This window comes from Podarcis muralis, chromosome 11, assembly GCF_964188315.1.
Source record: "Podarcis muralis chromosome 11, rPodMur119.hap1.1, whole genome shotgun sequence".
In the NCBI taxonomy this organism is placed as follows: domain Eukaryota; kingdom Metazoa; phylum Chordata; class Lepidosauria; order Squamata; family Lacertidae; genus Podarcis; species Podarcis muralis.
Genome location: NC_135665.1, coordinates 58245077 through 58259508, shown reverse-complemented (window position 1 = coordinate 58259508; position 14432 = coordinate 58245077). Strand labels below are relative to the sequence as shown.

Sequence of the window (14432 nt, the reverse complement as noted above, 5' to 3'; positions counted from 1 at the left end):
TGCACATCGATTGCAAATTAATAGCCTCCACACTACCCCTCAGTTTCAGAAGCCAGAGGGTTTCAATGTCCTCTGTTGCATGGATTGCACAATTACTAATATCATTTTTCCTGCTGCATCCATATTGTGTGACTGAGAGGTGAAATATCTTGGCCATTCTTACAAATAAATATTGGGGCCATTCTTATGATCAAATATTGGAAGGTGCATTTTGGACAGCTTTCCATTTGTTAAGGCCTGCATTATTCCTTTATCCCAAATAGCATGAGGAGGAATATGTATCTTCTACTTGGCATATGGTACTCAAAATAATTGCATTTTATAGCAACCTTAAAATAAAATACTATTTAAAAAGCTTTTGGTTTGCCGATCTTTTATGGGTGAACATAACATTTGTTTCTTTGCATGAGAGAGATAAGTTTTGTAATTAAAACCTGTGTCCTCAGTAAAGCTATTTATATATGATGTGGGAAGACTTAAAAGGAAAACTACAATGCTGTGTGTGCAGCTTGACCCTTCAAGTATTCTTTCTGCCAGTGGTAACCTTTTAAAGTTTGATGGATTCTGCCTTTGCACAGCACTTTGGGTTTTACAGTTGCTTATGGATGTAGTCTGCCAGGGCTTTTAGTTGCCCAGCCTCCATGTCACTTTGGATATCATGAGCTTTCTGCCCAAACCCGTTAAAATAAATGGAAGTTGCACTGCAGCAGTGCCTAGTGAGATGCCATATCAGTGAACAAACTAAGGCTTTGCTCTGGACATAGCGTTTTTTTTAAAAAAAGATTGTTTACAATCTTAGGTGTAAGGGACTAATCCCAAGCAGACCGGCTCTGTTGCTGGACTGTACCATTTCATACTATGGACATGGCATAGTTTTCCACATAAAATGCTGGCTACATATAAAAAACTGGCATACTGGGAAGAAGGGCCATAGCTCATGGGTAGAAGATCTGTTTTGCATGCAGAAGGTCCCAGATTCAATCTCTGCCAGGGAATGCCTTGCTGTCTAATCCTAGAGAGCCATTACCAGTATGTATTGACAGTACTGAGCTCAGATGGGCCAGTTTTCTGACTCAGGGTACATAGGAAGCTGCCTTATACTAAATATCTAGGCCAGCCCTTTTTTCATATCACACTAGTTTTGAACAGGGAATCTTTTATTACACCCACAACAGGTTTTTGGTGGGTCTTTGCTAGTCTGGTGTAGTGCTAACAGAATCTGACTGCACGGCAGGCTATTTTATTCCATTGATTTGATGCCCGTGTGCAGTTCTGTGCAGGTGTAAAGTACTGGCAGACATTGTAGACACAAGGGAGACAGAGGTGTAGCCTGGGCTTCCTATCAAGTAAGGGGATCTCTAGTACAGTCTCTTCTGTAAGGCAGAATCTCTGCTGTCTAAACCTTCTCTGATGGGATACCGAACAATGGCAGGGGCCATCTTGTTCATATGTTTGTATATAGACAAGCCCTTAAGTCAGCTTCTCTCTGCTGAAGGATATGGAAGAGTAGCAAGCTTTACATCATCACAGCCTCCACACAATAATAGTGTGATATGCCCTCCATTAACAATGCTTCTCTCTGGCATGTTTCACTGTGGGTATATTGGTTGTTTGGCGCATAGTATGAAGCAAAGCAATTAAGTCTTTAAAAGTGTGGATCACTCCTCCCTCGGTGCCTTTGCTTTGCTTGTTATATAAATATAAAAAACTACATAATTGTGGTTCTTTTGAAAGTGTGATTGTCAGTTTAAGTAGGGGCAGGATTTTGTTTCTGTTGCATTTCTGTTTTAGGGGAAAAAATAAGTCAAGGATTGAAAGCTGGAATTCCAGGTGAGTGCTCATGAGCACACACATAGTTTCAGGAACTTGCAATACATCTTAGCCTTCTTTTGTAGGCTAGGTGAGAGTTTCTCAGTTTTAAGGAAGGCAAGAAACACCAAAATGGGAAATTGGAAGAGCTAAGTGAAAAGTACATAATCTGTACCTGCTTGTTTACATTTTAGTTTTGCTAGTAAACAGGAGAGTAAACAATGTACCATAACCCTAAAGTAACCCGTTTTTGGAGAAATTAGTGCAAAAAACATGCATGTGGGGTTGTGGAGGCCAAGTATTTGCCTTCTTTAAGTTACGTGCCTTTGGATTTCTTTATATCTCTTAAAAATGTCATGGCAACCTTTGTAAAGATAAGACCTAGCCACCATTAAAATATCTATATCAGTGTCAGTTTGCATAAGCGTTAAGCTGTTTGTATTGAATAGTTTTCCTTCTCTTAATAAAATCTAGGTTTCGGGACCTACAGAGGGTAGATCTGATTGGGGCCTGTTACAGTGAAGTTTTGAGTAAAATTATATTTTAAATTGGAAAGAGCTATTTTATCCAGAGCTGCAAAAAGGAACTCACTGACAGTGTCATTTGGAAATTGAATGGGAGTGACAATTGCCTAAAAACCATAACCATGCACAAAGGTTTCTGCCTGCCCCTTTATAGCTACCATACCATATATCCTTCTTGTAAGTTGGAAATGAATATCTTTCTTTAATCTACCATTGCTGCAAGCTGTTTTGAAAGTTCACCCTCAGCCATGTTAGTAGGGTTCAACTACCTCTTGTCCTTTTTGCCAGTGGCAAGCAGGACAAACCCAAGGTGTGGTTCCAGTGCTGGTGCTACAGAGGGGGAGGGAAGAACCCTGCCCCACCCAGCTGGAAACATGGATAAAAGCCTACAGTTTGCAATTAGTTGTATTTGTAGTGGGTGCAAGTCTAGAGCCAAAGCTCTGGCTGTGGAATTGCAATCTTGTAAATCATGGCATATTAGTGCAGTTCTTCTGTGTTCCGAACAGAAGGAAACACCCCTTTGCCCCTCTTGTCATCCTGGAAGAGAGGAGGGTAGAAGAGAGCCCAGAATTTCCTTCTGGTAGACATTGCCCTGGAGAAGAAATCTGAATTTCCCTTCAAAAGCAGCTGCTGTTATTATAGAATGCCAGGTTTATGAGAAGAGCTCAAAAGACAGACCTTTCCATATCTAGTTGCCTCTGATCTTTTTAGTCATTGAAGGACTTCACTGTAAGTGAAGATATATTGCTTCTAACAACTCAAGAAGAATGCATCCCATAATAAAAGTCCAGATATTTCATTCCTATAAGGATAGTAGGCATAGTTCTACTGATACTCAGGTTTTGAGAATTTTAACCTCTGCCTCCTGAGAAAGCAATCTATCAGACTAATGTCATACTCTTAATTGTTTGCCATTGAAAAAGAATGCAAAAACTAACCTAAACACTATAATTTATCAGTAGTAGTCCCCTCATGGTATTCTTGTGGTAGGTTCCCATAGCATCAGCTATGTGTGACTCTCCCCCCCATATTCTAGCACACTGAGCTAGAGACTTACGAATCAAGTGAGATGCCCCAGTATTTTTCACTGTCAGTATTTCACAACAGGTGCCCAGTTAAATTCCTAAACTTGTAATATTTCCCTCTAAAATAAATTCTGGACATCACAGTTGCAGAGAATAAGATGGAAACGCGTAGGCAAGTCCCAAACCAGTAGTGTGTTGCTGGTCACTTGCTAATCACACCTAGAAATTATCTGTAGATTTTCCTTCCGTTATCCATACTTCACTTGTGCCTCATGTTTCATCTCTCAGGCCCACATCCACCTTCCATAATCTGTGTCACCTCATTCTTTGCAGAAAAATCTGAGATTTGTGAAGACCTACGTACTACCATTAGAATACAGAATGGAAATTATGTCTCTGCAAACTTAGATGAGCTGCTCAGAGTTCAAAATTTGGGTTTTCTTTGTGCATGTGTGGGATCATCTCCTTGTGTTGTGGTTCTGACTATCTGCAAGAGCAACTTTTCCCTGTGGGAATGTTTTCACCCACAAAGTCCACATACAGGTCTTTGTGTTTTGGGATTTTCTCCTTGAAGCAGAGTAAACAAAGACTGTGGGTTGGATTCAGACATCTCCCTCTGAATGGAAAGGCTCTTTCCAGTCACAGATAAGGTTCTGATCCATCAGGAGCTCCCACACACTTAATCCTGCAAATGGGATACAAGGAGGCATTTTTCACCAGTGCTTCCCCTCTTCTGCAGCCCCTCTCCTCCCCGCCCCCCAATATGACCCCATACACAATTTTGGAGGATACCTCAACCTCCAGAGCTGCTTTGTGGGGACATAGAGGGCTGTTGGCAAAAGGGAGGAATTACTGAAAAGCCCCTTCTCCCCATGGGAACCTAGAGTTCTGCTGCAGGCAGGTCTGGATCCAGCCCTCTGCTTTTCTTTGGCGTAATCTGCTCTGTGTTTCCCCTTCTGCGCTCAGTAGTTGAAGATAAGATTATTTTAATATAATTCAAATCCGTAAAATCAAATCCATGGTGGTCTCCCAGAAGCTAGTAACCTTGAGAGAGAAACAGAACCTTCACCCCCAGAGGCAGTAGATATATCTGATGACCAGATGACGTGGCAAAACAACCACGAATAGCCACCACCACCGTACCTTGTTTGTGAGGTCAGATATTGGAAATGGAATGCTGGACTAGACGGACTATGCTCTAATCTCGCACGGCAACTCTTGTATTCTTACGTTTTACTTAGATGGAGTGTGCATAAAATTAGATTTGAGTGTTGGTTGTATTCTCATAAAACAAGATTTTGATTCTTACAAAGTTACGCTGCTTTGGCTTTTGTTCAGCGAGGAAGACACCAAACTTAGAAACAGGGTTGATTTCACCTTCTGAAAAAAATGTTTTGAAAGCCAAAAGATTTAAATAATTATGTTGGGGTGGTGGCTTATGAACTTTTAACTGGGCAGGTATCTCAGTGCTTCTCAGAGATTCTATCTACCTGACCAGTTAGAGCAAGTATGTAGCTTGTTCGTGCTCGCATGCCTTAATGTATGGATGTGATTACCTTTTCCTTAATGATGTCTTATGCAATGGCCTCAATGTCTTTAAAGCTGGCTTCAGTCGTGCTGGGGGATCTGGAGGAGCGACCAGGGAAATTCCAGGATTGCTTGACAGGGGCACCGTATGGGATAGGAACTGCATAGGCAGTGTCCTGGAAGAGGCCATGAACTGCTTTGCCGAGATGCAGAGGCAGACAGAGGAGAAGTTTCGCATGTGGATAGAAAAGCTAACCCGTCTTGACACAGATGAAGAAAGCAAGCAGCAGCTGGAGCCCAGGGAACCTAAAGTACCATTAGCTGGCCAAAGAATCTCCCCAGCTACTCAGGCTGGGGTATTTGTGCAGGTGCCTGATAGCCAAGTGCTTCCACAGCCGCCCTTTAATTCTTATGTGAGCTGTCAAAATGCCGACACTGCAACTTTAAATAACAATTTCCCAGCTATCTTTCCTGAAAATGGGAATATCGCAGAACCCAACTTGAATCAATCACAAACTTAACATGGTTCCCAAACCTTTCCTGTTGACCTTTATTGAACTGCAAAAGCTGTATTCTATATGTTTTTTTTTTGGTTCCTTGTTTAGGCTTTTTAACTGCCAGTGTTGGATTTTTTTGAAGACAACAGATTTGTACTTAAGGTTACCATTAAATGCTTCTCCCCTCCAGCTTATCATCACCAAAGCTTGGCAAGATACAATTTAGTGATCTTTTTGTGTGTGTCCTACTGTAGGAACAATCAATGTATTCACTTGTATGCTCCTTTTGCATGCCAAAAGTGTTTATATGTGGAAATGCAAATATGGAATTGAAAGCAGCCTTATGTACCCAGACAGTATACCCTGTGAATATTTTCTGAAACAAATGCTAGTATCTAGATTGTGCATCATAAACAGGATTATATATTGCTTGCCATATTTTTTGGGTTTCTCCTTTGATCCTGTTGGATCAAATCCTGTTGGATTGGCCAGTCTATGGATGAGATGAAAAGATAAACCAGTATTCATAGCCCCTCTTTAGCCTTTATTTTTCTCACAAGTGTTTGTGACATTTAGGAAGTATATGTTTTGGTAAAAACTCACGTTACCCCAGGACCACAGGAATTTGAGAGATAGTTAGAAGCAATAGGCCTGTCTACCCTGGGTTACACTAACTTCTAGAAAATTTGATGTTTTTAATAAAAGAGGTTGAATAAGTTTTGTATTGTACCAGCATGACCGCTTTAAACATTTAGGCCACCTGTCCACAAACAGAAAAATAGTAATTGGTGTGTGTTAATACATGATCAGATTGTATTTTCATGTTCCATTTAAACTCTAAAAGCCTGTATTGAAGTAAAAAAAAAAAATTGGTCAAGGGTCAATCACCTTTGTCAAGGGTCAGTCACCATTTTTTAAAAAATCTGACCTACCATGGAGGGAGAACAAAGTACATTGGCTGCAATCCAGAGAGTCTCTTTAGGCAGCCCATGCAAGGGTTTGTTGTACAAGTCCATCAGGGTCTAGTACAGTGGAGGCCAGTCTGTTACAGGAAATGGGGCATTGCTCCACCAGCTTCAAGTCTGACCTTAGCCAATCCCCACCTGCCTGCTTTCTTTATTAAAACCAGTCCCGGGAGTAGCTGTGCCCATCATTTTCCTTCTCCCTGGCCTTAGTGTTGCCATTGTAGAACTAGCAGAGAGAGGAGGATGGGGACAACACGAATTTGTTTTTTCTGCCTGTCTCATTGCCTTTGGCTCCACCAACTGATGGTCTCCTTCATGGGCAAGTTGTTGAGTTTTCTCTAGGAAATCATTTAAATCAAATTTAAATCATGATTTAAATCACTAGTCGGTAAGACTTGATTTAAATCTTTTTTTTTTTTACAGAAAGATATTCTTGCTGGTATAATCTTAACACAGGTGGCGCTGTGGGTAAAAGCCTCAGCGCCTAGGGCTTGCCGATCGAAAGGTCGGCGGTTCAAATCCCTGCGGCGGGGTGCGCTCCTGTCGTTCGGTCCCAGCGCCTGCCAACCTAGCAGTTCGAAAGCACTCCTGGGTGCAAGTAGATAAATAGGGACTGCTTACAAGCGGGAAGGTAAACGGCGTTTCCGTGTGCGGCTCTGGCTCGCCAGATGCAGCTTTGTCACGCTGGCCACGTGACCCGGAAGTGTCTCCGGACAGCGCTGGCCCCCGGCCTCTTGAGTGAGATGGGCGCACAACCCTAGAGTCTGGCAAGACTGGCCCGTACGGGCAGGGGTACCTTTACCTTTACCTTATAATCTTAATATTTACAACCAGATGAAAGTTTCATTTTTTGAATAATAAAATTTCAGAGTGGTTTTTACAGTTTTATGAAAAATTACTGATTTGGTTATACTAGTAGAAATACATAGACAAATAATTATGACATTGTTGTGAAGTTTAATAAGTTAACTGTTTATATTTGGGCAACTTTTCTGCTGTCCTTTATTGGAAGGAGAAAAATAATCATTTCCTTAATAACAATTTAAACAATTTATTTAACTAAAACAATAACAGTATAGCATATGTATCCATGTTTGTTAACTGATGTGGTTAAACAATTTAAAACAAAAACAAAAAAACCCCTTAGACTTAGTTGTAGCGCACATGAAAACTTAAAACAGATCCTTATTTCCTGATGAATAGCCTTCGGCCTATAATGTGACTTAAATAGAAAACTTATCTTTAGAAAGATTTTTTCTCCAAAAGCATTTAATTTTAAAAATCTGATTTAAATAAAAAAATCTGATTTAAATAAAATAAAAATCCATTTTTTATTATTATTTTTAAACCATTGATTTTTTATCCACCCTGGTCTCCTTGCCTTTGACTCTGCCAGTTCAAATTGATATCAGCCACCACTGGTCTAGTATACCTAAAGCCAACTTTCTTCCCTTTTTATCATCATTACATTTAAGAGATTAGAAACTTTCTGGGCATCCAGTCAGAATTGCAAGGTGCACAGATTGGCATTCTTGGTGGCTGCCAAGGGTGGCATTCAGCTTCTAAATTTTCTTCCTCATGTGACTCACCCAAGCTAGTATGTCTTCTGGAAGCAGTGTAAGACATTCTTATTCAGACCAGGTCTTGGTGGCTAGTAAGATGGTAGAACTTTCACATTTTACCTGCCCCACACTCCTTGGGTGACATAGACTACAGCTCCTAAAAGTGTAAATTTAGTGGTGCGAGGGATGCACAAGCATGTGGAAAATTTAAGTATGTGGTGCTTAAATTGTATGACTTTCTGGATTGTGGCCATTGTTTTAACCCATGTTTCAGTTCAAGCATTTTCCAAGCCAGCCTTGAAGGAATAGTTGAACTATATCCCTAACACCTCTGGTTGAAAATGCCTAAGCATTATTTCAATTACTGTAATTTGCAGGTTGGGGATAAACTCTGCACCTGGGAAGTAGCTTTCTGTAGAGTAATGAACCTTATAAAGTTGCTGGTTAGATGAACTTTGTTGTTATAATGGAAACTGAAAGTTTTCGGTTTTCCTTCTCCAGTTAGGCTTTCAAATGCAAATCATATGTACAAATGTACAGTAGCTCAGCATAACCCCTTCCGTTATAGGCAAAGGTCAAAACAACATTGCTTATAGTTTGAAGCATCTATTTCAGGTTTACAGTGTGGGCCTAAACATGCTTACTCAGAAATAAGTCTCATTAAGTTCAATGGAGCTTTGAAGTAATTGTGCTTAGGACTGCTTAGGACCTAAAATTACAGGTTGCAAACACTGGCCGACATCCAGAGAACTGGGTGACTGCTTCTTCATGGCCAAGGACTGTGTTTCTCTAACAACACCTTCCTGTACCACTTGGCAAAGTGCTCATGGAATTGAGGGGGCTTTTGGAAGCAGGCTGTAATGTGACGTGCTGTTCAATGACAAGCATTCAAAAATGACAACAGACATTTCCAAGACCCTGGGGCATTCCTAGAATAACTCTTTGGATCCCTGCCTTTTTATTGCCGTGTGCCTGCTCACTGGCCTTCCCCCTTTTCTAATGTTATAACTGATTTTATGAAAGTAAAATAACTTGGAAATATGTACCTGCGTTCCCTGCCCTATCTTCTACACAATGTCTTTTAAGAATAAACCTTGCTTTTAAAAAGCTGTATTTTCAGGGTAACAGTTGAAAGGCTATGCAGGATGTAATTTTATGTAAAAGAAAATATGAATGGTTTCTAAAGCAATTTTGGTGTTAAATCTTTCCTTGTATAATTTTGATATGAGTGTTTTGATGTAAATTTGATATCTTCCTAATATGAAATCATGTGTACATTAACTTGATTGATTTCAAACAGTAGAGTAATTTTTTATAATCTTGACAAGACCTTTTCTTTTCCCTCTCTCCTTTTTTGCCTTGAATAAAACGTTATGAATTTGTCCTTACCTACTTTTAAAATTAAGAAATTATTGTGATTATTTTGTTGAAGTTAGTATGTACCCCTTTCTAGTACCAATAGGCATCTAAGCATTTAGAAATATATTCGGAACTGCATGTCAACTTAACAGGTCTTCCCAAGCACGCAGGGGCTGCTTTTTTTTGTAGAACATCATTGCCTCAAGCATATTTTTAAAATGGATGATACAGGTGTTTTAGAATCTAGATCAGCTGAGTCGGGTTATGCTATAGGCATCTCACAATGTAATAGTTTTGAGATCGAAACTAGTTGTAACTGGCTATAATCCTGTTAGCATAATTTTATTCTTAGAAGCCCCTTGCAAAAATTAATATTGAAAATAGATGGGAGTTTTACTGAAGACCCTGAAAGGTCTTTTGATGTTTATGAATAATCATGTTTAGCATTCTGTTCACTCTTTACCTGTGCAAAGCATAATCACCTTTGTTTTCGGTAAAAACCTGTGGTTTCTCCACAGTGCTACCATACCTTTGGTGTCAAAGCAGTACTTTTTATTATAACTCTGTTTGTACAGAGTTCTTCAATAGACAGTTTGTCTTTAATTTAGTGACCACTGAAAGACAATGGAGATGTAATGCTGTCTCCCTCTTAGCTGTGTTTAAAAGATCAGGAGTCAGCTGTGCAAGAGTTTGTGCCTTCCCTCCTCAGAAGTAAATCCTCTTCCCTCCAGACACCTTAAGGCAGGCACCCCCAAACTCGGCTCTCCAGATGTTTTGGGACTACAACTCCCACCATCCCTGACCACTGGTCCTGTTAGCTAGGGATGATGGGAGTTGTAGTCCCAAGACACCTGGAGGGCTGAGTTTGGGGGTGCCTGCCGTAAGGGAAATGTTACTACTAATTACAAGCATGGTTAATTCTAACCACAGTTTGTCAACTTTCAGATCCCAGTACAACAGGAACCCTGGCTTGTGTTAACCATTGGTATGGCTGGTGACACCTTCCTTGCCCATGATTGAGGCAAGAAGAGGGAATTTGCTTCTCAAGAAATAATAATAATAATAATAATAATAATAATAATAATAATAATAATAATAATAATAAATAAATAAATAATAATAATAAATAATATCTTTATTGTCATTACCCCCTCTCGGGGACAACGAAATTACTTGACTGCTCCATAAAAACACTAATTAAAACAATACAGTATAGTACAGCAAGGAAGATTAGATGACTTTCAAAGTCCAGGTTTCCCATTCAGGGCCGAGATCGCTCTGGAGAAGAAGCTGTTCTTAAGACGGCTTGTTCTTGTCTTCATCGTCCTGTATCTCCGTCCCGACGGCAGGAGCTCGAAGAGACAGTGACCAGGATGCGATGGATCTTTTATTATGTCCAGTGCCTTCCTATGGCACCTTGTGGCATAAATCTGCTCTAAGGTGGAGAGTGGGCAGCCAACAATGCTCTCTGCTGCCTTAACAACTCTGCACAACCCCCTCCTGTCCTGGGTAGTACAGCTTCCGTACCACACACATAAGCCATAAGTGAGCACGCTCTCAATGGCACAGTGATAGAAGGCAAGCAGCAGTTTCTGCGGAAGATGGTTTTTCCTTAGAATTCTCAAAAAGTACAGTCTCTGCTGCGCCTTCTTCACAAGCCCCCTTGTGTTGACACTCCAGGACAGATCCTCTTGTAATTCAATGCCCAAAAATCTGAACGTTGTTACCCTCTCCACACAGACCCCATCAATCAAAAGTGGCTGGACATTGCTCTTCTGTCTCCTGAAGTCCACCACAAGCTCCTTTGTCTTCCTTGTATTTATGAACAAGTTGTTAGCTCTGCACCACTCTGTCAGCCGCTCCACCTCATCTCTATAATCCGTTTCACCCTCCCTTTCAGAGATGAGCCCAATCACGGTTGTGTCATCTGCAAATTTGACAACCCTATTACTAGGGTGAGCAGCGACACAATCGTACATGTAGAGAAAGGGGTGGAAGGAAGGCGTACAAACATTCATAGCTGGCTCTAGATCCCTTAAGCATGCATAATAGCTTTATGCACCAACCACCTGCAATCTGACCAGTGGGTATCTGCAAAGTAGAATATGAAGATGCCATAGGTTTGACAATTTGATTTATTTAACTGTGCATTCATCTTTTTTAATCTGCAAATTATGGGGGAAATAAACAATCATTACTAGTGGCGCAATAAATGGAATATGTCCTGGTGGTGTTACTAGAACCAAAGGAGCAACTTGTAAACCTTACCCCCAAATAATTTGTGAGAAGCCTTATTTCTAGATCAACATGCCCTATTGTCAGATCCTTCAACCCCTTTAAAGCTTTTCTCCATAGGAGGAAATGGTGGTTCAGGGTCCAGCAATTATATGGATTACACCTGCTGATCCTGCCCTCAGAGCCCCAGAAAAACACTTCTAATTTTCAACTTGCACAATAATTTTTTGGTTGCATTGTTTCAGTACTATCATTGCTACAGATTCAAGGGCGAGTGGCCTGTCCCATGTTCTGATTTTGAATACTGACGTTGTGGAATAGCTGAACATTGCCTTCATTAATAAGAAAAGAATGGCATTCATGCCATTGCACTTATCCCTCATCATGGCTCTTGCAGGCATTTCGTAACAACTTGAGATTGAAACCAGTTCATCAGGCTGAATAGATTTGTTCTGAGTGACAAACTAATCTTTGATACGATTTACATTATTTTAATATATGTCTTGTAATTTAAATAGACCAGTTCCCCTCTCCCTCCTTAACTCATGATGTTAGTATTTCTATATTTTAATCTTAGTCTTTTAAGTAAAAGATTCAAATTTAGGACAGCAATTTATTTATGGAAACCCTTCACAGTGCAGAAAGAAAAACACATCAAAATCTCCCTCCAGATATTACATTTTGCAGTTTCTTAACCACTGTTAAGATATCAGGAGGTTCTTTGGGCACACATGTTCCTGTTTGCCTCCCCCTCTTAGTGCCCCCTGGTTGCTCCCCTCTCCCACTTTTATCATGATTTAGTGCAGATTTACCTCACGTAGAGCCATGTTATTTGGGTCCAACTCTCATCCACCCTTGGCAGCATGTAATGCGCAGCATGATGGCAGTTGTAGTCCAGCCACTTGCAGAATATTTGTTACCTATGAACCAATGCTACTTGAAGTTAGGTTTTTACCAATAATTACAAGCTGGGTGTGAAATCGTGTTTACACCTAGTTGGGCTTTAGCATCAGTTATCTCTGGGAAAAAAGGACAAGGAGAGAGAGTTGAGAGACAAATTTTGAAGAGGTACTCTCATCTCTTCCATTAGGAAAAACATCTGCTTTTAGCCCAATGACATGCAAGTCACACTGTGAATGTTCAGGCCCCACCACTCGCACTCACATGTTGTTGTTACCTTGATGTACTTTTGATTTGAGTAGATTATGAAATACTGTACAGCAGTGATGGCCAAACTCGGCCGTCCAGCTGTTTTGGGACTACAATTCCCATCATCCCTGACCACTGGTCCTGTTAGCTAGGGATGATGGGAGTTGTAGTCCCAAAACAGCTGGACGGCCGAGTTTGGCCATCACTGCTGTACAGTGTAGCTTCACAGCCTGTGCTCAGAAATCACTTGTTTTGTATGGCAACATGTTTATTGTCTTTCCCTTTGCTATGATAGCAAGTGGTTATGTCCATTTTATAGATTAGGGTTCAAGAGGAGGGGAGGTTTTAACTTTCTCAAGGTGCCTGCGTCAACCCTAGACATTTCAATTCAATGTGCCAACATAGCTTTGCCATGTCATGCCCCTCATGACTGCTTACAGAAAATTATTTTTTCTGTCCACTTTACTGCATGGCATGAAATTATTACTTGGTAAACTTTTTTTTTTTTTGAGAAAGGAATAATTATCTTGAATTGGTTCTTAATGGATAATACCCAACTGAGTTATATTCAGATTAGAAATAAGAGGGCTTACCTGATTTATCACTAATGTTGGATATCACCCGTTGCATATACCTTTATGATTTTGTTTGGGTTTTAATATTTAAATCAAGTATAAGCAACTTATATCAGATGCATCATTCCTCCACCCCACCCCAGTGAAAAAATCTTGGTGGGGTGGGAGGAGCTTTGTGCAGTGAAGGGCGAAGTAATGTTAATTTCTCTTAAAATTCTTTTCACTTTATGATTTTGGAGAGAATATGGTTATGCTATTCTTTTACTGTATTTATAAATGTGTATTCCTTGCCAAACTGTATAAATTGAGAAATGTAACTACTGTAACCTAGAATTAATATAGCTATTAATAAAATTCTTATTACAATGTAAAATATAAAGCCAACCCTTTTTTGGGGGGGGGGGAGGTTTTGTGAGGTTTATTTTAAAATCTAGCTAAACTGCCTCAGGTGCTGCTTGGGAAACTTTTACATCTCCCCTCTCCTTTCAGTTCCATACATCTTTCGCTTTTCGCTTCTACCTGGTTTCTGCAGCCACTTACCTCTGCATCTCCTGCATCGACGCTATAATGCCCCATGTTGTTTTATCAATTTATTTTTGTAAACTTCACTGGGCATTAGCTTTCTCTAATCTGGAACCCTCCAGACATTGTGGCGCTTCACCCCCATAAACGCTTTCCATAATGGCCGGTCGTCGGTTATGATGAGAGCTAAGAAGAGCTAAGCTGGATCAGGCCAATGGCTCGCTACTCCGGCACCCTGTTCCCACAGTGACCAACTAGATCCCTCTGGGAAGCCCACGAGCAGATCCCATGTGCAAGAGCAGTCTTTCGCTCCACCACCGTGGCTTCCAGAATTTGGCATTCAAAAGCATTGCTGCCTTTGACTAGAGGCAGAGCATAGCCATTGATAGCCTTTTCTTCCATAGATTTGTCCAATCCTTTTAAAAATCATCCAAGTTGGTGGCCGTCACGACCTCCTGTTGGAGCACGTTCCATCATTTTAGCTGTGTGAAGAAGTACTTTCTTTTATCTCTCCCGAATCTTCCGATCCTCAGTTTCCCCAAGTTTTAGTGCTATGAAAGAGTGAGAAAAACTCTCACTGCCACAAATAGCTTTATAAACTTCTATCATATCACCTCTTACTTGCCTCTTCCCTAAACTTAGGTAAAGGTAAAGGGACCCCTGACCGTTAGGTCCAGTCCTGA

The 14432-nt window shown here is 40.5% G+C and overlaps 1 protein-coding gene across 5 annotated transcripts in view; it reads left to right on the top strand.

Annotated features, from left to right (window-relative positions):
• Positions 1-14432, top strand: part of ARK2N (arkadia (RNF111) N-terminal like PKA signaling regulator 2N) — a 57458-nt gene that overhangs the window by 24220 nt on the left and 18806 nt on the right. Inside the window, exon 4 of one of the 5 annotated variants that reach the window (XM_028749086.2) lies at positions 4961-11855. The exons of the other annotated variants lie outside the window; for them this stretch is intronic. Coding sequence (XP_028604919.1) covers positions 4961-5406 — 446 coding nt within the window. The 3' untranslated portion in view covers positions 5407-11855. Of the gene's footprint in view, positions 1-4960; positions 11856-14432 lie in introns of those variants that run through there. 5 annotated transcript variants of the gene reach the window in all.